Here is a 26,958-nt window from a genome sequence, read left to right as displayed (position 1 = left end):
ATAGCATGAATGAGAAAATATAAATGCATAGAGAGTTGTATATAAGGAAATGTTACTTAGAAGAACATGAAACCAGAATCAATTGTTTATTAAGAGATTGAAAACATTTATTGATTTTATTCTTCTTTATTCAAAACTTATCATTTTTGTTATTTTTTAGTAATTGTATTTTTAAAAAATTTATATTTTATTTTGAAATCTCATAAAATCCTTTCAAATCCTATAAATTCTTAAGATATAAATTAATTAAATTCATATTACAAAATCTTGATAATAAAAGTCTCTTAAATTTTTTTAAAATTCATTATATTCCTACAAAGTCTTTTTAAAAAATCTTAAAAGTGATCAATTCTTATAAATCTTGTAAAAATCCACAAAAAATCTTGTGCTAAAATAGTCTTATTAAATTCTAATTCAATACACCTTTTATAAATTGCAGCCATGTGATTAACAATTTGAATTGAATTTAAATGACACTATGTGTGCGACTTTTGGCGGTCACATGTATATTCTATTTCAATACAATTGTTAATACTTGGCCCAAAAATAAGTTGCACTTCCTAAGCTCAAAATTACACATCAAAGAAAATTGCATGAAAAATTTTCACTTTATTTACTCTAAAAATACAAGGCCAAAAAGTTAAGAAATACACAAATACACAAAGGACATTGAGCTTATATATTTAGTAATCTATAATTCAAGATAATTTTAGGCCTACTAACCTTATTATGTACCTAATCTTCTTGGATCCTACTAATGGGTCCATTGATCGGCTCTTCCATCAAAAAAATTTTAAAGTTCTTTATTTATGTGAAAATTAAAATCTTAAACTTTTAATCAATTAAAAGTCTTAAAATTTTAAATGTCTTAAAATTTTAAATGCCGCTTAATAAAATATCCAAACACAATATTTTGTCAAAAATAAATAAATTCTTACTTAAATTACTTTTTTCATTTAAAATCTCTTATCCAAACACACGAAATTTTAAATATAGAAATTTTATCCAAATATTTTCACCGAAGTATATGATTTAACCAAAGCAAAGAAGAAAAAGAAAAACAAAGAAAGAAACATAAATGGATTAATAATACTCACGTGATTTTGCATGAGTCATGACTTAAAATATAGCATCATGCTTTTCAGACCAACTTTGTAATTTAGCTTTGCTTCATCCGATTTTCTTCGTTCACAAAATCCTCATTCTTCACCTTCTCACGAAACGTGATTCCTCCTTCGTTAATCTAAAACCATATATAACGAGTCACTAGATTTAACTTTAAGCCACAACAAAAAAACACATTTATACCTTCAATCATAGTTTTCACATTTATACCTAATTATCAAGTCTTTTATCCTCGTATTGGAAAATCCTTTCTGAGATATAAGAGATTCCTCTGATAATCCTAAATTTGATTTAACTTATTAAAATAATATATAAGCAGTAAAATCACATTATGAGCACTATTCTTGATAATCAACTTTGGATTAAAAAAAATTCCTTGAGAATGAATACCCGCCACGCAACAAATTTGCCCATAATTCTATTACTACACGTCAACAACCAATGATTTTTTTAAGTAAAAGAAAATGGTTCACACTTCAGATGGCATTATCACGTACCCGTTGCCTATAAATAGGAGGAGGAAGAAAGAGATTAAGGGGTGAGAGAGAAAAGAAAGCGCTGGCGACTCTCTCGCCGGAAAACCAAGGTAGGGATTTTCCGGCGAGCGTTTGATGAACGGTCATCGCCGGCGAGGGAACAAAAAGAGAATGGGCCGACGATTGGTGACGTTCGAGGAGTTGCCGGCGTACCTGAAAGACAACGAGTTCATCTTGGACCATTACCGGTCGGAATGGTCGGTGAAGGATGCATTGTTGAGCGTCTTCATGTGGCACAACGAAACGCTAAACGTTTGGACGTGAGCAATTTTTTCATTTGTTTATACTATGCATGCAAACGCTTACAGCGATTCTTTTATTTATTTATTTGTTTGTTTGTTTGTTTGTTATTATTTTGGTGCAGGCATTTCGTGGGGTTTTTGATATTTGCGACCATGGCGGTGCTCGGAGGTTGTCTCTCGAACATGTTCAGGTATGTATGATTGGATGATTTTTTCATGTGTTGTGGAAAGAGAACGGAGAGTGAAGTAACGATGTTGTGTCGTTTCGCAGTGCACCGGCGATGGAAAAGCTAATCAACGGTTCTCACCCTGCCACCACGGGATTCCTGGTTTGTTTCTTCATCCTTATAATTTATTAATTTCTGATTTTCCGATTTTCAGATTTTCAAAACAAACTTCAATTGGGGTGCGTGACTCCTGTGAGGTCTAAAATAAGAGTTATAAATTGTGATTATATATTTGTTACAAAAAATTGAGAGTAAAATAAGAAAGAAAAATGAAATAAATTTTTTATTAAATTAAAATTAACTTATATATAAATTGTTATATATATATATATAATTAATTAATTTATGTGTAAATTAATTTTAATTTATACAAAAAAAAATCTTTTTTTTTTCTTCTTATAAGTACTTCATTGGGAAGCTTTCTTCAATTAGATCATTTATTTATTTTTAGAAAAAGGGTGTACGGATTGATTGTAGGTGTAAAAAAAGATCATTTGTTGTATTAGTTCTTTTTTTTTTTAATCTATAATTTTAGTCTTCTACATTAGAGATATTTAGTTCTTTATTTTAAAAAATAAAAAGATTTAGTTTTATTATTAATTTAAACTTTATTGATTGTTAAATTTTGATGTTCAATAACATACCATTATTTAAGTAATATTTAGTGATATAACATGAGGACTTAAAAATTAAAAATAACATTTAACAAATATTTTTTATATATATTTTAACAAATAATTGATATTTATTTTATTAGTAAATCTTATTTTTATATATTTTTAAAAAATTTATCTTTAAATGTTATAATATTAAATATGTTATGTTACTTAAATATAAATAAATTTTAAAATTTAATAATTAATGATGTTAATTTGATAGAATCAAAACTTCATATTTTTAATTTTAAAGAGACTAAATGCCTTTATATTAAAATTGAAAGACTCAAACTACAAATTAATGAAAATAAAGAGATCAAAATTATAATTTAACCTTAAAAAAAATAGGACAAAAATAATTATAATTTTTTGTTAAAATAATACATCATCATCCACACCTCCCTACAAGCAGGGCATTTCAATCCTCTGCAATAAGCGCGCCAAACCCATTTCCGATTAATTTTTAGTAATTCCCTTGTTTCGGTAAATTTAGGAAAAATATTGCATGCAAAATTCAATGTTATTCAATAATCAAGGAATCTAACCGAGTCAGCTGAGTAGATACGTGAGTTGTTGTAAATTTTAATAAGGAAAAATATGGTCATAAATTTGATGTTGCATAATTGTGTGTAAATATATATATATATATATATATATATATATATATATATATATATATATATATATATATATTTATGTGTAAAAATATTTGCTGGAAAATATTAATCCTTCAAATACATGGTTTAAAGAAATTTTTCTTGGTTTTCACCTTAATTTTCACAATATATATATATATATATATATATAATAAAATAAATGATAAATGTAAATGAAATATTTATAAAATGGAAGTATTCATGTGCCACTATCCAAAGTTTAACATGAGGTGTACTTTGTCAACCGAATTTTGTCTGTGCTAATACTTAAATTATAATCTAATATAAGAATCTATGGATTGAAGAAATTGTGATTTGATTATAGATTGACATATCTAACAAATTTGATTTTTAAATATGTATTTAAAATAATTGTTAATTTATTGACGTACTAATATATAATTTATTTTAACCTTCTATTATGAACCAGAATTTATTGTGACAGAAGCCATTATATATTCGATTTGGAAGAGTATTGAGATATCTTAATTATTAATTTGAATAAAATTACTAGATAGGAATCTATGACTATATTAATAAATGAAATACCTGACTTGGTATTAATTTGACAACTTTGTTTGGTAGCTGCCTTGTGATGCTCACAACTTTTGCTTGAGATGAAAGGAAAATCTTCCAAATTTTTAAAAGAACACATTTGCAATGTCCAAAAAATAGTTCAATCTTATTTTCTTTTACACAAAATTTCTTTGATTAAATTAAAAATTTTGGGAAAAAAATGTTTTACTAACTTATAGTTTATACACTATAAATTACTTTATGTCCTGTATATTTATAACTTATTTTTATAATTTTATCTCATTATTTTATAATACTTTTATTTTTCATATTATTTTATTAGAGAAATACAAACATATTCTCTAATATATTAATTCATTAGGGTCAATATAGTGTTAGAAGTTAAGATAAAATGCACAAGATCGTATATTTTAATCTTGATAACCTATTAATTCATTGAAAATTACAAAATTATATTGTCCTCAATCCTTATTTAATGAACTTGTATTTGGACAATAAATGTCCATAAAGATGGAACTCATATCCAAAGTATTCCAGTAAGGACTTCTTGATAAATAATCTGCAAGTATCTCTATAAACATGCAAGTATTTGTATAAATATCCATAAATCTTGAAATTAATATGTGTTGGTTCTTGTGAGTGAGTCTCTATGACTTAATTAACCTAAACTTTCATTTTTAGAAGAAAAAAAAAAACTCACATTTATATTTTATATTTCTTAATTAAATTTTAATCAATAATAAATTACATTTATGAATTTTAAGTTTTTAATAATCAATAATAAAGAGTTAAACAGATCCAATGCTGTAGTCTTCTGATAACACTCTTCTTTCTCGAATTGTTTTTACATTATTTAACTGTTTTAATATCCTCACTCTTTTAAATTAATACAATATTTGATATTTGAAAATGGATAAAAAAATTAATATTAATAAAAATTCCAAAATTATAGTAATTATTAAAAATATTTTCTTAAAAAAAATAAAGAAATTATACAAATGTATCATTCTACAACCAGGAAAAAAGTTGTGAAATATTTTTAATTCAATAAATTAATTATTAGTTAACTTATGGGGTAGTTCTATAATATAGCTTAAAACCATAAAAAAAATTAATAAAACTTTAATTTTAATTTAAAGTTAAGAATAAACATCTAATAAAATTTAGCAGTATAATCCTAGCATTTGAGCTTAATTAAAAGAAATGAAATAAAATGAAAATCCATTGCAATGGCAGCTGTAAACATGAGATAAGTAATGAAAAGAGTCCTAGTAACTCATTTATGTTTTTTTCAGGATTCGCATTTGAGACACATATTGTCACCGTCCATGATTCATGAGGTGAGCCTGAGAGAGGATGTTGCAGAAACAATTCCTACATGGCCTTGGTTCGTTTTCTTAGCTGGAGGAATGGGGTGCTTGGCTTTCAGTACTCTTTCCCATCTTCTGGCCTGCCACTCCAAACCCTTCAACCTGTTTTTCTGGCGTCTAGATTATGCAGGAATATCTCTTATGATAGTCTGCTCTTTCTATGCTCCAATTTACTATGTTTTTTTCTGCAATCCTTATATAAGGACACTCTATTTGACCACAATATCTGTGTTTGGAGTCATGGCCATCGTTACCCTTCTTTCCCCCTCACTTTCTTCCTCTCGCTTTCGATCCTTCAGAGCAACTTTATTTCTCTCCATGGGATTTTCAGGAGTGGTTCCCGCTGTTCACGCTCTTGTGACCCATTGGGAACACCCGCATGTTGTTGTTGCACTCGGATATGAACTTGTAATGGCCATTCTATATGCCACCGGAGCTGTGTTCTATGTTACTAGAATACCAGAGCGATGGAAGCCTGGGGCATTCGATATTGCTGGCCACAGTCATCAGATTTTTCATTTTTTTGTTGTTCTTGGGGCGCTTGCACACACTCTAGCCACACTACAAGTAATGGAATTTCGACGGGGGTCGCCCACCTGTGCATTTTAATCAACTTTCATAGCTACTCTGTCGGTAGTTGTCACCATTATATTTTTTGTTGCATGTTCCTATTGGATTATCATTCATGGAACAAATGGCTAGCAAATTATAAGCAGCCACTAGTTCATGTATATATTAATTATTCTGTTGTACTAGAAATGAAAAAAACTCTTTATCTTAACTCCTTTTCGACAGTAATAATATGTTTCAAATTATTTAATTCAGAAAATTTATTAACTAAATAATATTCTTCTAAGAGGGTAAAAAGAAAACTGGAAATTTGAGGAGTCACCAACACGTTATTTGATGTAAATCATCACTCCATTTAAAACTATTTGCTGATTAACATACCCAGAATTTTTACTGCCAACCATCGTCACCATATGAAAGTAAAAATATGAACATATTTGTAAGATGTAAAGGCTGCTTCTACAACTTGAAAAAACATACACAGACCTGGCAAATGAGGCCTTATTGTCGTGCAACTGCAACCTAGTTATTAGCCGTAAGAGTATTTTGACCTCAAAGCTAGAATCCCATTTTGAATAAGCAAAAGAAAAGTAGCTGTAAAAAAAAAAATTAAAACAATTCAAGACATTGCCAATTAGCTACAAACAAAGCCTCCACCTTCCATGGTCATGGTCACGGTAACCTCCTTCAATAAACACGCTATAAGTTTGAAACCCCTAGAGAAGAGAAGTATGTACCACGCTGTATGAAACCTTTCACAAGTCCTCAAAAGTAATCAGTTTGCCTCAAAGACCTCAGTACAGTCAATCCCTGGCATCACTTTTAGTATCTTGATAGGCGTAAAACCCTTGCAATGCAACAGTTTATTTTTTATTTTTTTTTTATCATTTTACTAAGAAAAGTTTATCTTTCCTTAACTTGTGACCTCAACCACATCAGCTTCACTGTCACTGTAATCTCCCCAACACTTGCTTGGCTTTTTCTCATCTACTGCATCCTTGTTGGTTACTTTATCCTCATTAATACAACCAGATGGGTGCCTGAGATCTGCCTGCTTTTCTTCTACTTTAGGATGAGAATTTTCATTGCTGGCAGATAGCTCTTGAGGATTTTGCTCAATGTGCTTCTTTTCAGAAGTGACATCTGTTGAAAAAGCATCTTTATTTTCCTCATCCAGAGTTTGACTTTTGTTTTCATGATCAGTTTCAACAGATACAACTTGAGCTGAATCAGTTGAACTGGTTGGAGATGTTGCAGATCCATTTTGATTCACTTGGATATCATTTAGTGAAGCAGGATATCCACTTGGTGAAACTGGCATACCATTGGGAGACACCGGGGGAAAACTATTAGGAGATGTTGGAACGCCATTTGGAGAAGCCATATATCCATTAGGAGGCACAACATAGCCATTAGGTACCCAATGTTGGCCAGGTACAAACTCTGTGGCATGTGGGTTCATTATTCTAGGAGGGCTGCTGGGATTACCATCAGGGGAAGGTTCACCTGAGTGGAATACAGTTTTATTCCGCGGAACACGATTCCCATATCTGTTATAGCCACCAGAAATCCGTGGACCATATGGAACCCTAGCTGTAGCTGACTGATGCGGAGATCTTCGAGGACTGACTGGAAGCAAAGGAGAAATATTTACTGGTGGGGGCAAAATACCTCCATGATCTTTGAAACCCGGAACAGGAACAGGGCCAAAAACTGGAATTGTGGATGGATTAAACGGTGGTGCAGCTGCAGAAAGTTTCTTGGTTGATTCCTTTCCTGTTTCTATTTCTTGCTTTTCTCCTTCTGATGCTGGCGGCTTACTGACTGCATTGTCACGGGATGATTCATTTTCCCCATCTCCCTCAGCAACCTTATCTTTTGACACAGAGACATCATTGTCAAGTAATTGTTTTTCGTCTTCAACTAAAATGGTTAGGGGATTTAAATTGTGGGAAGTTGCTAGACAACTTTCATGCACTTGTATCTCTAATGCACCTTTAGAGGCCCCGTTGTTTGTCTTGTCTAAGCAACCAGAACTGTCAACCTCCACGTCTTTGATGTTTCCAACTTCTTTTTTCTTCTCTATTATTGCAACATTATTAGCTTCCTGGAGTTTAATTTCAACAACCTCATCTTTGGCCTTGCTATTTACTGTTCCTGGATTATCTTTCATCACAGTGGTTTCCTTTTCTGTTTTTTCTTCATGGATAGGACTTACCTGTTTCTCATCAGTTGATTTTTGAGCATAATCTTCCACATCATTTGTTGTTGCCACGATATTTTGTGTTTCCTTTGTTGCAACTACAATGGTACTCACCTCAGAATTTTGTTGAATAGGATTTCCTTTTGGTGACTGTTCAGCCACCGCCTTCACAATTGTCCCAGGTGGGGCTAAAGCTACCTCTTTGTAAGAATAAAGTTTACCTGCTGACTGAACACTGACGCCACTGCTAGCAGGAGCTGCTTTAGCAATTTGATCACTCGGAGCTGGGCTGGCTGGAGCTGACTTTGAGTCTGCTAACTTCTCTGCTCCAGCATCTGGCGCATTATTGCTATTCAGCTTAGGACTAAAGCTTGCACTCTTCACATACTTTTTTGGAACAGGAGGGGAAGGCCCAGCAATAGTCTCATTTAAATTTGTTCTTGGGGAAGAAAAATTAGTCGGCTTGCCTCGATATCTTGATGATTGGGAAACATTCATGAAGTTTGTATTCAGTTTTGCTAGGGTTGGCCTCCGCGACGAAGATGACTTGCGCCCTGTGAGTGAACGGCCTTTGGGAACAGCCTCCTGCCATCCTTCATCTGAGCTGTCATCCTGTTCTGGGTTACTTTCATTGAGCATTGCTTGGTCTAAGTGAGTGGACTCAACTTTATCAATCCCAAGGTCTTTAATTTGAACTTCAGATTTATTTTCTTTATCACTAGTTGTCTCAGTGATTGAATAACCTTGAGACATGTCTTCATCCTTCTGATTTTCATCTGAAGCTGTTTCCCAGTTATGGCCTGGTTTTCCCTTTAACTGTAAAATAGGTGATAATTTAGTTTCTTTGAATAAGAGATAGGAAACGATGTTACAAGTATTAATTCAGAAAGAAATTTGAGAGTATTCACAGGTATATCCTGGGTAAAAAGAAGCTATATATTACCTTGGCACGAGCCTTTTTCTGCGCTTCCCTTGCTTTCTGATCAGCATCTGGTGTTATATAATCCAAGAGGTCTGACACACTGATAGAAGGAATTTATTTTTTGTCATAAAATTTAAAAGGAACTTTAAGGAAAAGAGAGATAGATTTAATAAAATCAAAAGGTTTGCAGGACTTTATATTTGGTCGGTGGTTAAACTATTTAGCCAGAGATAGAATGCCAGTTTATTTAAAATTACAAAGTGATGGTAAAATAAGTGATTTTTTAAAAAGTAATTTTTTAAGAAGCAAATATTAGTTTTTTTTTTTAAAAAAGAAAATACTTTTTTTAAAAGAAATAAAAAGTTTAGACAAACTAATAAGACAGTAGAAAACATTTTATTTTATTAAAAAAAATGCTTTAAAAAAAGTTTAAACAGACAGGCTCATAAAACATTCCTGGGTCAGTGGCGTAAACTTTTAGGAAAGTTCATCCTTGACATTTTTCATGTAATAATAACATATTTTCAGCAAAAAGAATAAACATTATTATATGAAGAAACAACAATGTTAAAGCAATAAAAAACATATACTCACAATGTAATTCAATCCAGAAATTCAATTTAAAATTAAAAATTAGTTGTAAGACATCAAAACACAGGAGAAACTGATTGAACTGCATAGTCCAAATTTACTTTAGTTTATTGGTAGATTTATAAGATTAGAAACACACAATTCAAAAGTGACATCCTCATATTATGCATAGCTCAATCCTGAGTCATTTAAGTTTCAAAGTTACTCCACATCTTCTCTTTTTCCACTTTCTATTTGTTGGACAGCCACCTTAATTGTGGTCACCCTTAATCTGCCATAATTGCAGCCTATTAGAATTAGTTTCTAGTGTCGGGGAAAGAACTACATATGGAGGGACTGACCAAAAAGGTTGAGATCCCATATCAACTAAAAATATGACCTAAATAGTGCTTAAAAGTTATAAGACTTGGGCAGTCCTCACCCTCACCTTACAAGCCACAAGCCAATTTTGTAGAGTTGAATTATAAATTCTAAACCCAAATTCTAAAACTATTTTTTTATTGTTTTTTTTAAATCATAAACAAACAGGTTTGCATAGAGGACAAGAAGCCCAGATCAGCAGTGATGTACAGATGATTCAATCAAAATGCATAGAGCACATGATTGTGTTCAAATGAGCTGAAAAACCATCAAGTGAACCAGATAGACTGACATAAGTGGAACATGTTCCTAATTGTAATGTCTACCTTAAATGACCTTTGCTGGAGATTGAGGCATCTGGTTTAGGAGTACCATTCCGAGCAGCCTCCTGTTGCTCTAGAGCCTTTGACTCAAAGTATTCAAGCCATGCAGCTGCATCCTGTAATAAATTCATATATATATGTGCATAAGAAACGAGGATTACAATTTGTTTATTTTAATCTAACATCAAAAAGCATCTGTAAAACTGCCTGTGTTCTTAGATCATCAGAACCAAGTTTAGCCTGCAGGATCTGGAGGGTGGTCTGTTCATGCTGAACACTTAGAGAGTATGCCTCCATCAAAGAAAGAGCAATTGCTATTGCATGATAGCTAGCAGCCGTCTGAAAAAGTAAAATATTTATAAAAACAAGTTAAAAATGCCAACTACCCTGATCTGATGTATATATGTGAAGAAACTGAACAAAATCAAGTGCTTTTAGTGAGCTAAAATTGCATTTCATATTTCATAGAATGAAAACCACTCCATATTTGACAAATTTCATACTGCCATTGATCCGAGCATCTTTTGTAACTTCCAATACCACCCTGTTTTAAAGACTTCGATTGATACAATCATTCATTGCTTACAAACACCATATTACTTTACCATGAGCAAATAAATATGTTAAATCAGTCTATGGGCCTGAATCTGAATAATTTTTTAATAATTTTCATTTTATTGTTTGAAATCTGTAATTGGGTCCCAATAGTTTAAAATGTTATAGTTGGGTTTCTATAATGTTTTGATGATCTTTTGGATTTAGGACCACTAATAGAAATACTTTTGACACTATAGGATTAGGAACCCAATTAACTAATTCAAACTAAGGGGCTTATTTGAATTTTTTCAAAAAAAAAAGAAAAATAGACTTGGACAACAACTAAAAATGTTAAGAAATTGTTTTCTTAAGTTAATTGGTTCAACTAATGACAGACTATGAAGCCAGATAATAAGTATGACACAAGTATGATACGAAACGAATAAAAATATACGACAATGTTTTAAAAAATTAAGATATGATAGATTTTGGATACGTTAATAAAATTTTATAGAAAAATTTATATACACGTAGAATATTGGTAAAGAAAGAGATATTAATTTATAACTATGATGATTACAATTTACAAAGGATATATTTGTGATCATAACAACAAAAAACAGTTTTTGCCCATATCAAGTTAACTATATCTTTGGTACAACTTAAAACTAGTCTTGGTTATATACAATGGTCTATGACTCAAAAGCATCATTACTAAATTACTATCTAGTGCTTTTTGTGTCACTCTCTTCTCCCTTATCACCATCATCTAGAAAGAAAAAAAAAACTTAGTTTCAAGGTTTGGTTCATTAAGAGACAACTCTGCTAATTAAAAAAGTCTAACACCATCATCAAGTGGATGATATATATTCTACCAATGTCCCACAACCTAGTCTCTCTTTTTTTTTATATCTTTCATCTTTCATAGACAAAAGTTAAGTTTGAAATGCACATAAACCAATTTATAAGACATAAATCCTTCAAGAAACACCTAAGCTTATGTTTCTATAATCCAATTCCAACCATAAAACTTACTGATTTATAAGACATAAAATATATTATATCATCTCTTTGAAGCTTAGATAGCAAATGTTCAATAGCAGAGAAGGATGCATTTTATAGACATGCCATAGACGCATATAACTGAGAATGTTGTTCAGTTTCAAAAGTCTCAAATTTGAAGTGTATAAGAACGTGAAGTCTCGTGCAATAGTAACATGTAAGTTTCATGTCAGGTATAAGAGGGAACCTGTATATGATCAGCTCCAAGTAATCTTTTGTTACATTTTAAAGCCTCGTGAAGGTATCTGAGAGCAACGTGGACATTCCCCAATCCTTCCTCCATCATTGCAACATTAATGTAGGTGGCAGCAGTGTTTGGGTGTGAAGGTCCACATGTTAAGTGCAGAAGATACAAAGCACGATTGACATACCTAGATACAAATAAGATAAAAATATTAATTTAATTATTCACAGGAGTTTTCTTATTTGTTATGCTATAGCTAGACAAAGGAAAAATACTACTAAACCAGAACAGTATAATTGGTGTTTGTGGTTTTCAAACTTTGCATCTAACACATAACGTATCAATTGTTTAGAGTCTCTCTTCCTATAATTTCAAAATTAGTTGCTCTTGCTCAATTAGTTTTAAGTCAACAAGTTCATATTGGATGTTCCCTATAATGATCCAAGATGAACAACTTTCAAGATCACCAGTTACACTTGGCATTTTCTTGATATTATTTCATGATACAATAAAACATAAGGGATTGGCCCATTTCTGATGACTTAACTTTTCCAGAATGTTTGCCTAGATGGTCAATTTTTTTCCAATGATAAAGTTCTATTGTTTTTTCCTAATGTTAGTTTACATTTGTTCTGTAATTTTGAAGAAAATATTTTCAAGGTATTCAGGCATTGCTGATCTACATAGAATACTTCAATCTATTATGATCTCTGTAAAACCACTAAAATAATCCATATGATCAAAGCCTCATCTTACTATTAATTGTTAACAAAACTTCTATTAAGGTAGAAAGGATCCCCCTAGAATACCAGATTCTCACATGAAAAATGAAAGCCATTGCCATGATGTAACAATCAAACAATTTATCTTAACAATATGATATATGGAAGCATTCTATAAAGCCACTGTCGTGGTATAACAATCAGAAAATTTATATTAAGAATATGATATATGGCAGCATACTTTAAAGCCAATTCTGTATGTTGAAGTCGATAATAGAAAACAGCAAGATCCCCATAACTTTTCATCGTGTCAGGATGGTCCAGTCCAAGCTCTCTTTCGTTAATATCCAATGCCTTTTGCTGGTAGATAGTTGCCTAGCAAAACAATAGCTAAAGTTAGTACAATGGTACTGAATAGAATTAACTTGGCACATTATTCAAAATGTTCCTTAAAAGTTAGGTGTCCATGTCAAGTCTTTATTATTGATTTAAGTGTTTGCAATAATTGAAATGAACTTTTGAAAATTGATGTAATTAATCCCCAAGGGGTTCCCCACTCAGACCACATAATGATTTTCTTTTTTTCATGAATGATATGTAATATCAAAACTAAGCTAAGCAACCAGGGTAAAAAACTGCAAGATACAGAAGATGGTGAAATATATATTTTGCAAAATTTCTTAAACTCTTTTTGTTTATCATGATTCAGAGAAGGGGAAGAACAGTAACTTGAAATCTTGAAGTAACTGTAGTGAAGTAGTCTAAGCCAAAGCCAAGAATTTTTTAATAACAAGGCTAAAGATTTGTGAGGGAAAAATTATCCTCCATGTTAGAGTATACAAGTCAATATAGTACGCAGTATTATTCTAGTATCTATAGTAGAGGATTTCTTCCTCAGTAACTGCATCTCAGACTCTCAGTTAGTTAGGATAGTTTGTTGCCTGTCACATCTGTGCTGAGTCAGAACTGAGTCATTAGATTCCTCAACACTCTTCTCGGAGTGACTATAAATATATACTTCACTGAATATATTGTTGGTTAATAAAATCTTTAGTTCAACTTAGTTTTCTCTGAATGAGAATTCTATTACTCCAAGTCGTTAAATGGAAAAATGTTATATATTAGAAAATTCAACAGCTTGATCAAGTAGAAAATTTGGTCAATTAGGATCAATGTCTCTTTTAATGAAGTTTTAGTTTTGTTACACATGGTACACAATACAGAGATTTACAATTTGCTTAGAACTCAATGGTTTCAAACCAAATACAGTTCTTTGGTCTAGTACAATGCATACGAAGTGTTTAAAATTTTTCAGCATGTCACCGGTATTGATATATTAACAGAGATTACTTAGAGATATTAAAACACACCTGGTTGAAATCTCCAGTATGGTACAGCACAACAGCCAAGAGACTATATGCTCCTGCTGTCATTCTATGGTAAGGCCCACATACTGACACTAATTTTGAAAGTGCCTTGAAGATTCAATGCAAAATGTTGTTACATTTGGTTATTGGCTTCACGAGCAAACCATAATGTAAAATGGAAGAAATTTTCATACCTTAGTACCGTAGTTGACAGCATCCTCCAACTTACCTTTATCCAAGGAAGTCTTGGATGATTCCAAAAGTGTGCGACCATCAGCAGATGAACAAGCTACATGCTGCGAAAATAATTAAAGTTGTAATTTAGCCATCAGGACTTGAGAAAAATAGTATTAATTTTCAGGCAAAAAATTCAAGTTGTCATTTATTTCACCTTATAAATGGGGACCATGCTTACAATATCTGTCTTTCTAAAAGGAGATGGTGTATCCATATCATAATCCCTAGGAACCAGCTCAAGCCCCACCTGTTTAAGGATTCTCTTAATTGAAATTAACAATGGCATAACATGATCAATATCAATGTACTACTGAGAGGGCCTTTTATTTAACCTTATGGCAGAGTCCCCGAAGAATGGCAAACTTTCTTAAATCCTGACCATTTTCGTACTTCCATTGCCATCCAAACCTCTTCAGAAGAAAGTTTTCTACCCATCTTCGTTTAAGTTCTTCAAAACTATTAACATCTTCATCATTAGCTTCAGGTGATGGTGTTCCCAACAATACATTTAAGCATGATGCTACAGATGAAGCCAACTCAGAAACATTATCAACTGCTGCAACAACTGCTTGCAAGATATGCTTGTAGGCTCGAACAACCATCTCATGTATACATAGAGACTGCACATGAGGAAGTTTATCTGCAAGCTCAACCTGGTAGACAGAATTTGAGTGAAAAATAGTATTGGACTAATTGGTGAAGTTGTATGAAAAATAATATTCTCCTAAAAATATTACCACTTGTCCCAAGGAAGACATTTGCAAGCCCCTGGTGTGCATGAAATCAGTCAATGTCCTTCCATCAACAGGTGAGAGTTCAAGGGACCCAAAATCTGCCACCTATGAATTTGAAGTAATAATAACTAAACACGTTCCAGAATAACTTGGTTTAAGTATAAACAAGTTCAACAATAAAAAACGAACCAGCTTTGGAAGTGCAGTATCAACATAATATTTATGTGCCATTTCCATCAATTCATCAGGTGACTGCAAAGATGGAGGTGTTGAATAAGTATAATGATAAAAATAAGTACATAGATTAATGAGCACATGGCTATGTAGAAATCATAAAATTGATCTATCCTTATTGAGAACCACATTACAATTACAGAGTTGGTAAAATGAAGCATCATTTGTGTCAAAAAGCAGAGATGAACCTTCAGATGAAGATCAGTTTTAGATTCTTTAAGGCGTGTATATGCAGCATCAGAAAGCAGCTTTCTCCATATAGTTTCCTTTTCTTCATCTTGTCTCTCTAACTCCTGTTTAGAGGCTTCTGGCTTGTTTAAGTCATTTCCATTACATGGGGAAATATCCTTTCCTACTTCAACTTTGGAGTTTCTGATATCAATCTTTTTCTTTAATTCCTTTAGTAATCCACCTTGCTTCCCAAGACCTTTAACAGATGGTTCAACTTTAGCCTCTTCTGCCTTTTTTGGCTCTGTTTTCCCAGTAGCTTGATTTTGTAAATGTTGTACCCAACATGCCCCAAGCTCCCATCTGATAGATTTACTGTGTCTAGGGGATTCTTCCTTCAACTTCAGTAAACTTTCCTCTAGGACTTTCCTTACCAATGACCAAGTAGAACGTGAATATTCAATATCTGTGCTCTGGATTCGTTGAATTGCATTAGATGATTGGGGAGTGAATGACCTATGCAACAGCATCCTTAAGCTGAGATAATATGAAAAGAAAATTGTATTAGGAGCTCATAAAACCAGATTTACCCCAAAAGACATAAAAGTCAAAGCACCCTCAAGCTAAAGCTATTTACTAATTGGCCAAAACAATTGCTAAAACAGATTTACACTACTGCATTATAATAAGTTGCAAAGGCAAGATGTTTTCCCCCATTGCTGCATAGATTTTATAACTTCTGGTGCAAAAGTGTATTAGAAACTAACACAAGAATTAAGTTTCAAGTAGGTACTCTTTGATGGTCCTCAATTACTAATATAGGTTAAGCTAGTGCTAGAATAAATAACCTGTTAACATTCAATGCGTTTGCACCTCCTTCAGACTGCTCCTCAATATCAATTTCCATGGAATCTGGACTCCCCTCCAAATCTCTCTTAGCTGAGACCTTTACCACAGCTGTGTAGCCACAATGTCTAATAAGTACTGCACCTAAAGTTGGAGTATCCTACAACAAAAGGCAAGTACAGATTATCAAACACAAAAACCACTCAGTGCTACAATAGGCTCATGACATTAATTTAACTTACATGAACAGTTGCACTCTCATCGGCAGTTATGCCTTTGAGCAAGTTTCTCTGAGCCAGTTCTTCCTCAGACAATTCAAGAACTCGATTCCCATCATTTTTGCAATCCAACTTCAAACTTGCATCAGAGACATCTCTTGTTACTTTAATAGTCAAATCTCCAATTCTTTCTTCATAGGAAGTTAGCAAAGCTGAATTACTGAAAGAGTTTTGCTTAGTATCTACTAAATGCTTTATTGCGGAAACTGCTTTGAAGACTGATACATCGACGAATAAACTATGAAGTAGAAAAGCTTTCCTATCTCGAATTTGTCTCTCCTCTGTAGTTTGACAAGGCATTGCAGCTAGAATTGCAAAATCTCTGGCCCACGCTCTATTTTCATGCTTACCATCTCTGCCTTGTCCACCCCCATTTCCTCCCCAAGTTTCATCTTCCATGGGAAGTGGTGGAAAGACTGATGGATTGTCAGAAACAACAGGAGGGACAACCCATGTGTTTGCACGAAAACCATAAGGAAGATTGCCAAACTGAAATGACACCACTGTAATTGTAAAATCATCTGGTACAATTACCAAATGTGAAAAATTATAATGAGAAGTACTTACTTTATTATGTTCGGTGAAGGCCTTCATAAGTGCCTTGTAGGCCTGCAAGAGTGATTATTGTTTATTAATTACTATTATTATCATTCGATAAAAGAAAACAATATGATTTAGTCCAATTCCACAATACAATAACAACTTTATATTATCAAGTAATGGCAATTATATACAATATAATATTTATGAAATTATAATTATGTTGTTTATCTACACTCTATCAGTATCTCGTTTCCAATACTTTAAGATTAGTAGAAAAGAGGCATTATGTGTCTCTATAAATTTAGTTTAACAATAATATAAAATAAAAAATAATAATAAAAGAGTAAAATAATCTTAAATAAAAATAAAGACCAAAGTTAATTACAAAATAAGTGAGTAAAAATAATTAATTTTTTGTATACATGTTTTTTTTTTCTATTTTATCTTAAGAGATATGATGGTGGAAGAAAGATTAATATATAAATAAAGGGACATAAATATCTAAAAAAAATGTGAAAACAAATGGTGTTATCCCTTTGATATATATATATATATATATATATATAGGAAGGTGCCCTTTATATAGATATTATAGATTATAGATTATTAGACTTTTTATAAACAGTTACTGTATAATTGTTTACAGCAGCAACGGTAAATAAACATCAATGAATTTAAACTTACAGCATCAAACACCCTGCTTATCTGCTGAAGGAGACCCACCAAAGTATGACTCACAAGTGGAAGTTTTCCAGCAGGATAGAATCCTATTCTAGAAGCAACAATCGTAGTTGGTTTTCCACTACAAACCCTAACCTGCATATGCCAAGTGCACAACAATCCCACATCAAAGATAGGTTATCTGCCAAAGCTCATTCAAGATAAAGGAGGAACTTTGATTTTTAAAATAAATTTTTATACTAGCCTTACACCTCCCTCTTCATTTGTCTCCTCCTTTTAAAATCACCTATCGTATCTATTAATTTATCTCTCTTCCCTCCCAAGGTGTACATCACCATTTACCATCATTGAGTGTGGAAAGAAAAAAGGATTCAAAAAATTAGAATATAGGAGACATAAATCGGCAAAACAATAAATCTCACATCAATCTGAAAGAAATCATCTTCCGTTTTATCCTCAAGGAAAGGACGATTTGATCTTCGTATGTCTGCATCATAAACCACAAGAACATTAATAAAAAAAATAAAAAAAAAAGGCTTCCAATTAAATTATACTATCAGTAAATTCATAGTGCTTGAATATGAATAATAATATCCAACCTAAGTAAAATCCACATGCACAAACCATTATTCATTTATCTAATAGCAGTGTAACAAATCCAAGAAAGAGGAAGTAGAATTAGGACATTTTATAAACCTCTCCACTTTTTAAGAGCAAAAAAAGTAGGAAGGATAAATGAAATAAGTTTTAAAGAAACTCCCGTACATAATTTCTCCAAAAAATTACAAATTAACTTGTACGCAAGTTAGTTCTAGCTTACGAAGAAATTTCTTTCATTTTTTTTCCTTATTTTTTTTTTACAAATGCTTCCGGAGAAGTTTATCCTAGTACAAACACTTTAAAAACTAACTTTCGCTTTAATAAAGTTGTTGAAGTTTGAGATTGCAGCTTCTTTCTAGTTTTTTGAACAAGTGATCATTCATCACTAAAACAAAAATACTTTAAAAAAATCTAATGACATGCTCAGAGTTAGAAGTAGGAATGTTACCCAGTTGTTTGCAAAGAAGAATACTATTTCACCAAAGCAAAGGAAAATAACCAAAAACATAAATGGGTTTATTTTAAATGCACATATAATTAACATTACGACAAGTTCAAAAGTCCCTCTGACAGAGCAAAAGGGAAAAAATAAAGTATAACAAAACACGCTAATGCATTAAAGTTAACTCAACATAAAATCCCTACAGCAATTGAAACTATAAAACTTGATAGGTAGGGTTTTGCCGTTTCTAGCATTGAAAATTGCATTGGGTTGGAATAAGATGGAAAAAGCAACAAACTAAAGGAAAACACGGTAGAGATTTAAAAACAAATAACTCACATTGAAACGGCGGTGTAAGGTGCGAAAAAGAAAAGAAATCGTAGAACTGTCCGAGCCTGGGAGGTGGACACATAGAGATGTCACCGTCGACCTTGTCGCTTTTGGCATTACCCGAGTCCGAATTCGGATCCACGGGCTTGGGTTTGGGCTTTGGGCTTGTTTCCAACCCATTTTCTGAACCCGGTTCGGTGGATTCTTTGGACTTGCCGGCGGGGGCTTTTGCGGCGGAGGCGAAGGAGGTGGTGCACGCGGCGATGTCAAGGAGTCGCCGAATGTGCGCTACGGCGAGCTCTTCCGTGTAATCCTCTGAAAAGAAACAAAATAGTGTGAGTGAGCAGTGATCGTCTACAGAAGGTTCAGGCTATTTTAGTGGTGTTCGTTACCTTGGACGATGGTGAGGTGGCAGGGTTTCAAGGACACTATTTCCACCGTGTCTTTCAGCCTCGCGCCTCGCACCTGTTCAAATAATTCTGTTAGCCGTTTTGTTCGTTATTACTTTTAGTATATCGACAATAGGTTCCTAAATTGTGGGAAATTAATCAAACTATTCATTTTTAGAAAGAAATATTATCTCCTCTATGTACATACAAGAAGTAATTATCTAATTTATTAATATTAAAAACATAGTTAATTTATTAATAATAATAAATTTATCTTATTCATATTTTTTTTAAAAATATATTTTTATACTACTTCTAATACTTGTATATTTTATAATCAATTAGAGTGTATTTAAATTAAAAGAACACAATGAAATTAGGAGTATTTCAGGCTAAAATTAATTAATATATGAGATAATATGAATTGGGTCTTATATACAAGAACAAACAATTGTTTTAAATTAGGTCTTATAATTTTTAAAAATATTTTTATTTATTTTTCTTCATTTAATTTTCATCTCTCTAAAATTGAAACTATTGTTTTTAATAACTATTTTTTATTAAAGACTAAAAATAGTAACTTTAGATTATAAAGGGATAAAAATTAAAGAAAAATATTTTATAGATATTAAACTCAAAATTTACTTATTTCACAAGGACCAAAACAATGTTTATAAATTTTTAAATGATGAAAAATAAAGAAAAAAATTTACAAGGACCAAAATCAAAACTCACTTATCTTATAGGAACTAAAAACATATATATAAACATATATATATATATATATGAGAAAAGTTTAAATGATACCGATATAAACTTTTACTAACTATTACACTACTCAATAACTTTCCATTAAATATGAATTTATCGATCCAAACGTTAAATTATAACTTCATATTACCTTGTATGTCTATGTCAAAATTGAACAAAAATTTGAATGTAATCAAAGTGTTTATATTTTTGTATATTTTGAAATAAATATATTATGTCATTTTGATTTATAAGAATGAGGTATCAAATCATTTTAAATTAATATAAAATTTTGTATATATGATCTTGGAATAGAAAACTTTGAATTTACTGATAAGTTTTCAAAAAATCATAATTAATATAAAGTTATTAAGTAGTGTAATAGTTAGTAAAAGTTATACCAGTGTTTGTCTGGGTAAATTTCTCCATAAACTTTTAGGAGAGAAAAATAGGAAGAGAAAATGAAATGAGTTTCTCCATAAGTTAAAATTAGTTTGTATATGAGCTAATTTGTAGAAGCTCTATCTAATTAGTTTCTTCAAAATCTTATTTTTAACTCTTACATAAGCTAGTTTTAACTTGTTGAGAAGTTTCTTTTAACTTTTCTTTCTACTTGTATCTCCTAAAAGTATTTCTGCATAAACTTATCCAAATAGGCACTAAAAGAGACATTTCGTGACCTCTTATATTTTAAAAAAAATAATGAAAAATATAAATAATAGAGTAAAAGGTTAGAGGAGGTTTAGAGTGAGTTAAAAATGATTATAACTTATAAGAGTAAAACTATGTAAAATTTGCATACACGAAAAGGGGAATTGCTTTTATATATGAAGAAGGATCTACTTACTCTACTTAACTCAATAATGCATATTCTACATCAAATTTTAACAACCTAATCGTTAAATTGAAAGTTCTTATTACATAGATTAAGTTTACAAATTTTCTAAAAATTTCAAAATTATTTGATACTTCATTTCATTAATTCAAATTAACGTATAGAATATTTTTATGATTAATTATTTGTCAATTTGAATTAATGAAATAAAGTATTAAATAATTTTTTTGATTTTTTTAAGTGAATCCCCACTTTCTCTCTCTCTCTCTCTCTCTATATATATATATATATATATATGAGAAGGTTCAACCGACATTGGTGTAACTTTTACCAATTATTAAACTGCTTAGTAACTTTCAATTAAATCTAATTTTTTTTCAAATTTTATCGTTAAATTAAAAGTTTTTTATTTTTAGATCATATAAAAAAATTATAATAGTCAAAGATAATTTATATCTCATTCTTATAGAACAAAATTATCAATATATATATATATTTCAAATATATTAAAATATGAATAATTTTATTAACTTCAAATTGTTGTTCAATTTTAACAAAATTTAATATATACATACAAGATGATATAAAGTTATAATTCAATAATTAGATCAACAAAATTCACATTTAATATAAAATTATTAAACGATATAATACTTTATAAAAGGTACACCAATATCATTTAATTCCTTTCTATATATATGTGAGTGTAAAAAAATTTAAAAACATTAATTTTATTTCAGTTAGATATCGGTAGCCATTCATGCGCCGTCCAAGTGACTCGTGAAAATTAAATTAAATTAAACCGTGGTACATATAAGCATCAAAGAAACTCGTGATACATATGGTTTTTTCCAAGTAAAAATAGTTTGCCGTGTCAAAATGGTCATTATGAGGTATGTTGGAATAACTTGTGAAAAAACGAGGAATGTATGCAAAACAATGAACAAAACTGTCTCACGCACCAGTGCCTTGATTGGGCCACTACCTACTAGTTGGAGTATGGTAAGCCACCAATTAATGCAAGTGCATGTCGCCGTCCATTCAATATCTTATCTTATTTCAATAAAATTTTGACTTAAATATAATTTTTATTCATGTAATGCTTTTTCACTTTTAATTTCTGTAAATTTTTTGTTGTTGTTTAATTATTAATCTTTTATAATATTTTAAAAATAGTTTTTGTCATTAACTTCCATTAAAAAAAATGTGTGATAAACATAATATATATTATATTTATTATATTTTAGGTAAATTGATTTTAAATTTTTTTAAATAAAACTTCAAAATACACTTCATTATTGTTACTTCAATGTACTCTTCGGACGCATCCTTTTCAAATGGTGGAACATCGTGTCCTAACTATTATTGGTGACAAAGCTGGACAATTGGTCTCCATTCTACAACGAAGTGTCCAGTTATCTTGTTGCTGCAATCACAATAGGCAACAACAATCTCGATGATCTTTAGTCAATTGAGTCATCGACACAATTTTTCTTGACTTTGGAGGAGACAATATTGGTGGTGGTGCAAGCAAAATGGTGGACACTCTTGCAACATATGAGCTTTTGCATGATAGGGAGTAACTGAGTGTGAGATTGAGTTTCTCCTTGGTGAGGTGGCAACCTCGTATAGGATATGGTCGTTGAGGATGAACTCAACATCGTTGTTAAGATCATGAATTGTGAGAAGTTACTACTTGTTAGAGGGATTGAGGTTTCGAGTGGAGGTTTAGGGTTTCATTGTCAAATTTGGATTAGAGAGGGAAAGTGTAATCATGGGAGGGTGAAAGTTTGGATATAGTGAAGTGCATTTTTAAATTTTATCTAAAAAAAATTAAAATTAATTTAACTACATAACAATAGTGAAGTGAAATATACCGAAAATAATACTATATTTGTCACAAGATTTTTTTAGTGATAGTTGACGGTAAAAACTATTTTTTAAATATTATAAAAAGTTGGATATAAAATAGCAATAGAATAATTTATTGAGACTAAAAGTAAAAAAATAATAAATTATAAGGATAAAAATTATATTTAAACTTTAAATTTAAATTTAAATACCTAAATTTAATTTACTTTGGTAGAAATAAAATAATTAATACATAAGTTTAAAAATATTTTTATTTTTTAATAAGTTTTTTTTTTCAAACTTAAAAAAAATATTAAAAAAATACTTTTAATCTCTATAATTTTAATAGAGTTTTTTTAAGTGTTTCTATTTAAATATTATTAATGAATCTCTTACGGATAATTTACACACTAGTATTATTGTTAAAAAGAAGTCTCACATCATATCTAATTATTAATGCATAATTGACAAAATTTGCTTTTATCAATAATATTACTTGTGGTTAAGAAACTAAAATAAGTCTTTTTTAAAAGTATGTTATTGTCTTATTGGTCTAATTCAAATTGGATCAAGTTTTATAGCAATTACTAATATTTTTAAGTTATATTTCAACTATATTAATTATTATTAAAGTATGTTATTATTGTAATACTTTCAAAAAAATTTAACTTATTTATATATATATATGTGTGTATATATAAACACAAAAATTAAAATAATTATCTTAATAAAAATGTTATTAGAGACCATTTTTTAATGAGACATTTTTAACTGATCTTTTTTTTCTCTCCAAAAAAAGTGGCTTTAGGAATTTTTCTCAACCTCCCATATCTTTAATTTTTTAAATTTTAAATTGAAATTAATTTTTTAAACTATTAATAATTAAAATAACCTTGCATTATATTATAAATCTAATATATATTTTATAAGTTTAAAAATATTTTTTATTACTAATTTTAATTATACTATTATTTAAATATTCAAAACATTTATTTATTATAAATTATAATTATATAAAATAAATATTTATAATTTTACATAGGCTAAAATACTAGTTATTATTTAATTCTGTATTTTTTTTATTCTCATTTAGCTTAAAAATTTATAAATAAAAAATTATTCATTTTAATCCTGAATGTCGATAAAAAGATATTAAAATGAATACAACTTTATGAAATAAAACACATAAAAGATACAAAAGTGATGAATTAAAATAACTAATATTTTCAATTTCAAAAATTAATTTATAACATATTAAAAAAAATGTCTCTGTATATGAGAAGCGTACCTCGTGAGATAAGGAAAAGTTCGTCAAGTGACAAGTCTCAATGTGCACCGCTAAAAGCTTTCTCACGTCTAGGATCCTGTCCGTGGAAATACCCTGCCTCCACACAACAAATACATGAGGTGTTATATCAATATATAGAAGTGATACCTTATTCGTATTTTTATGTATACATTTTTAAAATAATATTTTTCTTATAAATTATTTTTTAACTATCATCTCTTATTCTATTAAAATTAACCATTATTTTTAATTTTTTTTAATGAAAGCCTAAAGTGTCTTTTTTTTTACTACTAATAATAATATAGATTTTAATCAAACTAATATATCATATATTATATGAATATTTTTAATTAATTTGCATAGTTTTCATATATTATACGAAATAATATAAAGATAAAATATATAAAAAAAAATAAAAGGAAATAAAATATGTTGTAAAAAGATTATCACTCGATCACAATTTACTATGTAGGATAAGTTTGTGGATTTTTCTAAACCCACCAAGATTGTTTGATTATATAGTATACTTGTAGTGTGCAACAATTTTATTTGATAAGTAGGAATCAAACATGTTACAACCATTAACACATATTACTCAATTAACTGAAAGTTAAATTAATTAATTTGAAAATATAAGCAGTTAAAATTTAGAAAGAGAAAGTTTAATGCAATAAATAATTACTGAAATTTTGAGAGAGAAAAACTTCCTGAAAAAAATGTAATCAATTATTTGAGATTTTTTTATTAAACATAAAAAATAATGTTTTCCAACCATGACGTCGTAATAGAAGAAAAAAAAATATTTTTTCCAACGACAAAAAATAATTATTTTATGATATAAAAGTGAATTGCAGCCTATGGTGAAAATGACAAGTTCAGAAAACTTTTGCAGAGTTTTAAAATGAAATCTGCACACACAAGCCCGAGTCACGTTGCGAAAAAAACTAAGCCACTACAAGCAACACATATTGCCATACATAAAAAATCTCTACGACGAAGTTGATAACGTGTATGCTAGATATATTTCTCAAACCGATTATTTTGTGTTTTTGGTCAGCACCAAAATAAAATAAGTAAAAAATTTTCAACATAAAACTACGTAAATATATTATGTAGTTTTGATTTAAACGGCAGTGTTTAAAGGAATAGTAAAATAATGTAAAAAATATTATAATGAATATATTAATATAATACTATCCACCAAAAAATAAATGGAATCATTACCTTGAGGGTAACATGTGATTCGTCTGGTGTTTCTACTGTAATTTCGATGACGGTTGGCAAAACTGCAATGGGTAATGTTTACATTAGGAGCACTTTCCGAGGGATAAGGTGGAGAATTTCAAGAACCAATGAAATTAAAGATAAGCAATGCATTTCGATACCACAGAGACGGTTAGAGTTTGAATTTTGTAAAGACGTAATAAAAGGTAATGCAACCACCAAAAAAAAAAAAGAAAATGAAAAATCACGTGCTCCTTGCTTAAACAGGGCGAGACACGAAATTCGTTTGTTTCCATTCCCAATTCAAAACGGTGGTTGTGTTGGAAAGTAAGAACTATTAGTATTAGAATGGACAAGAAGCAGAGGAATAGTAGTAGTAATAGTAATTAATTGCAGTTGTGAATTAACCTTTCTCTTCTTTTTTCTTCTTCTCTCCCTTGGGCTTGTGCGGTTTGGTTTTCCCAGTTTTGGGAGCCATTGCACTCCAATGAAATCAGTAATGTTTCCGATATTTATAGCTTGCGTAGCTAGCGCTTCTTCTTTGACGGAAATTACTAAGAGACGCTAGTTGAATTCATCGAATGGACAAAATCCCTCTGCATATGAACTGGGAGAGGAAAAAGAATCTCCGTCCTTAAACTCTGGAATAGACAAACAAGGAGAATGGCGAGAGGCGAAATGAGAGGAACAATATATATTATATAATGTAACTTTTCTCTTTTTTTTGGAGAATTTTAAAAGATTTTGGTGAGGGATTGAAGGAAAGAGGTTTGAGTGGTAAAAGGAAGGGGAAGTGAAAGAGTAGCTGGGGACAGAGAGAATGAGAAATGAGAAATGAGAATAGAGATTGTGAGAGATAGAAAAAGAAAAAAGAGTGAGGATAGGATAAGGTAAGCGAAGCCTGGGCTGGCCTTGTACACACGCACGTAAGAGGGTAGCGATTTCGGGCCTCATATTTTTGTTCTTTGACACCTCATCGTCTCGGTCTCTCTTTCACAATCTCGCTTCTGTGCCTCTATCATCAACCTTATTCACACGCACGAGAAGCTTATTAGAGGCTTTCTTGTCGTCTTCGGCTCTTTGGATTGGGCTGCCACCGTTCAGTTCCAACCTATCACACCCTCACAAATCACCAACCTATATTTGTCAAAACAGTAACTCTTCCTTTTATAAATTTCTCAATTCTTTTCGTTAGAATTGTCAACACTAAGTAAATTGTCATGGATCATGTATCGTACTTGCAATTTGCAATGTATCATGGAAAAATGGAACTTTAGAGTTTGGCACTGTTAATGCAGTAAAATTTTTCCTTTATTTTTTATTGCTATAATTAATTAT

The 26,958-nt window shown here is 30.6% G+C and overlaps 2 protein-coding genes across 3 annotated transcripts; one reads left to right on the top strand and one right to left on the bottom strand.

Annotated features, from left to right (window-relative positions):
• The first annotated feature begins 1,627 nt into the window (after positions 1-1,627).
• Positions 1,628-6,178, top strand: LOC109803514 (heptahelical transmembrane protein 2). Its single transcript, XM_083068032.1, has 4 exons — positions 1,628-1,921; positions 2,026-2,094; positions 2,175-2,232; positions 5,275-6,178. Exons 1-4 carry the CDS (start codon positions 1,737-1,739, stop codon positions 5,956-5,958), a joined length of 996 nt encoding a protein of 331 aa, XP_082924158.1. The 5' UTR covers positions 1,628-1,736; the 3' UTR covers positions 5,959-6,178.
• A 155-nt stretch (positions 6,179-6,333) lies between these two features.
• On the bottom strand, positions 6,334-26,545 carry LOC109803513 (Tetratricopeptide repeat (TPR)-like superfamily protein). Of its 2 annotated transcripts, XM_020365126.3 has the most exons (23): positions 26,029-26,545; positions 25,621-25,682; positions 24,397-24,489; positions 19,676-19,748; positions 19,293-19,598; positions 18,334-18,398; positions 17,915-18,046; positions 17,255-17,296; positions 16,652-17,176; positions 16,412-16,569; positions 15,584-16,100; positions 15,351-15,413; positions 15,165-15,266; positions 14,760-15,080; positions 14,582-14,674; positions 14,385-14,486; positions 14,194-14,298; positions 13,065-13,198; positions 12,105-12,288; positions 10,526-10,657; positions 10,322-10,434; positions 9,066-9,144; positions 6,334-8,938 (listed from the first exon to the last, which is right to left on the bottom strand). In XM_020365126.3, the coding sequence occupies exons 1-23, from the start codon at positions 26,096-26,098 to the stop codon at positions 6,833-6,835; spliced, it is 5,577 nt and encodes a 1,858-aa protein (XP_020220715.1). In that variant the 5' UTR covers positions 26,099-26,545; the 3' UTR covers positions 6,334-6,832. The 2 variants fall into 2 exon arrangements, with proteins under 2 accessions (XP_020220715.1, XP_082924157.1); XM_083068031.1 differs by lacking the exons at positions 18,334-18,398; positions 19,293-19,598; positions 19,676-19,748; ... (1 more) ...; positions 25,621-25,682; positions 26,029-26,545 and adding an exon at positions 18,156-18,297.
• Between the last annotated feature and the right edge of the window lie 413 nt (positions 26,546-26,958).

Source organism: Cajanus cajan, chromosome 2 (assembly GCF_000230855.2).
Source record: "Cajanus cajan strain Asha chromosome 2, NIPB_CcT2T_4, whole genome shotgun sequence".
NCBI classification, from domain to species: domain Eukaryota; kingdom Viridiplantae; phylum Streptophyta; class Magnoliopsida; order Fabales; family Fabaceae; genus Cajanus; species Cajanus cajan.
Note: the sequence above shows the minus strand (reverse complement) of the source record. Positions and strands in the feature narration are given on the sequence as shown.

Coding starts and splice junctions, on each gene's coding strand:
- LOC109803513 (XM_020365126.3), bottom strand. CDS start 26,098: ATGGCTCCCAAAACTGGGAAAACCAAACCGCACAAGCCCAAGGGAGAG. Junction 16,570..16,651: donor ATGAGAGTGCAACTGTTCAT/GTAAGTTAAATT, acceptor CTTTTGTTGTAG/GATACTCCAACTTTAGGTGC. Junction 15,267..15,350: donor ATACTGCACTTCCAAAGCTG/GTTCGTTTTTTA, acceptor TCAAATTCATAG/GTGGCAGATTTTGGGTCCCT.
- LOC109803514 (XM_083068032.1), top strand. CDS start 1,737: ATGAACGGTCATCGCCGGCGAGGGAACAAAAAGAGAATGGGCCGACGA. Junction 2,095..2,174: donor TGTCTCTCGAACATGTTCAG/GTATGTATGATT, acceptor GTCGTTTCGCAG/TGCACCGGCGATGGAAAAGC. Junction 2,233..5,274: donor CTGCCACCACGGGATTCCTG/GTTTGTTTCTTC, acceptor TGTTTTTTTCAG/GATTCGCATTTGAGACACAT.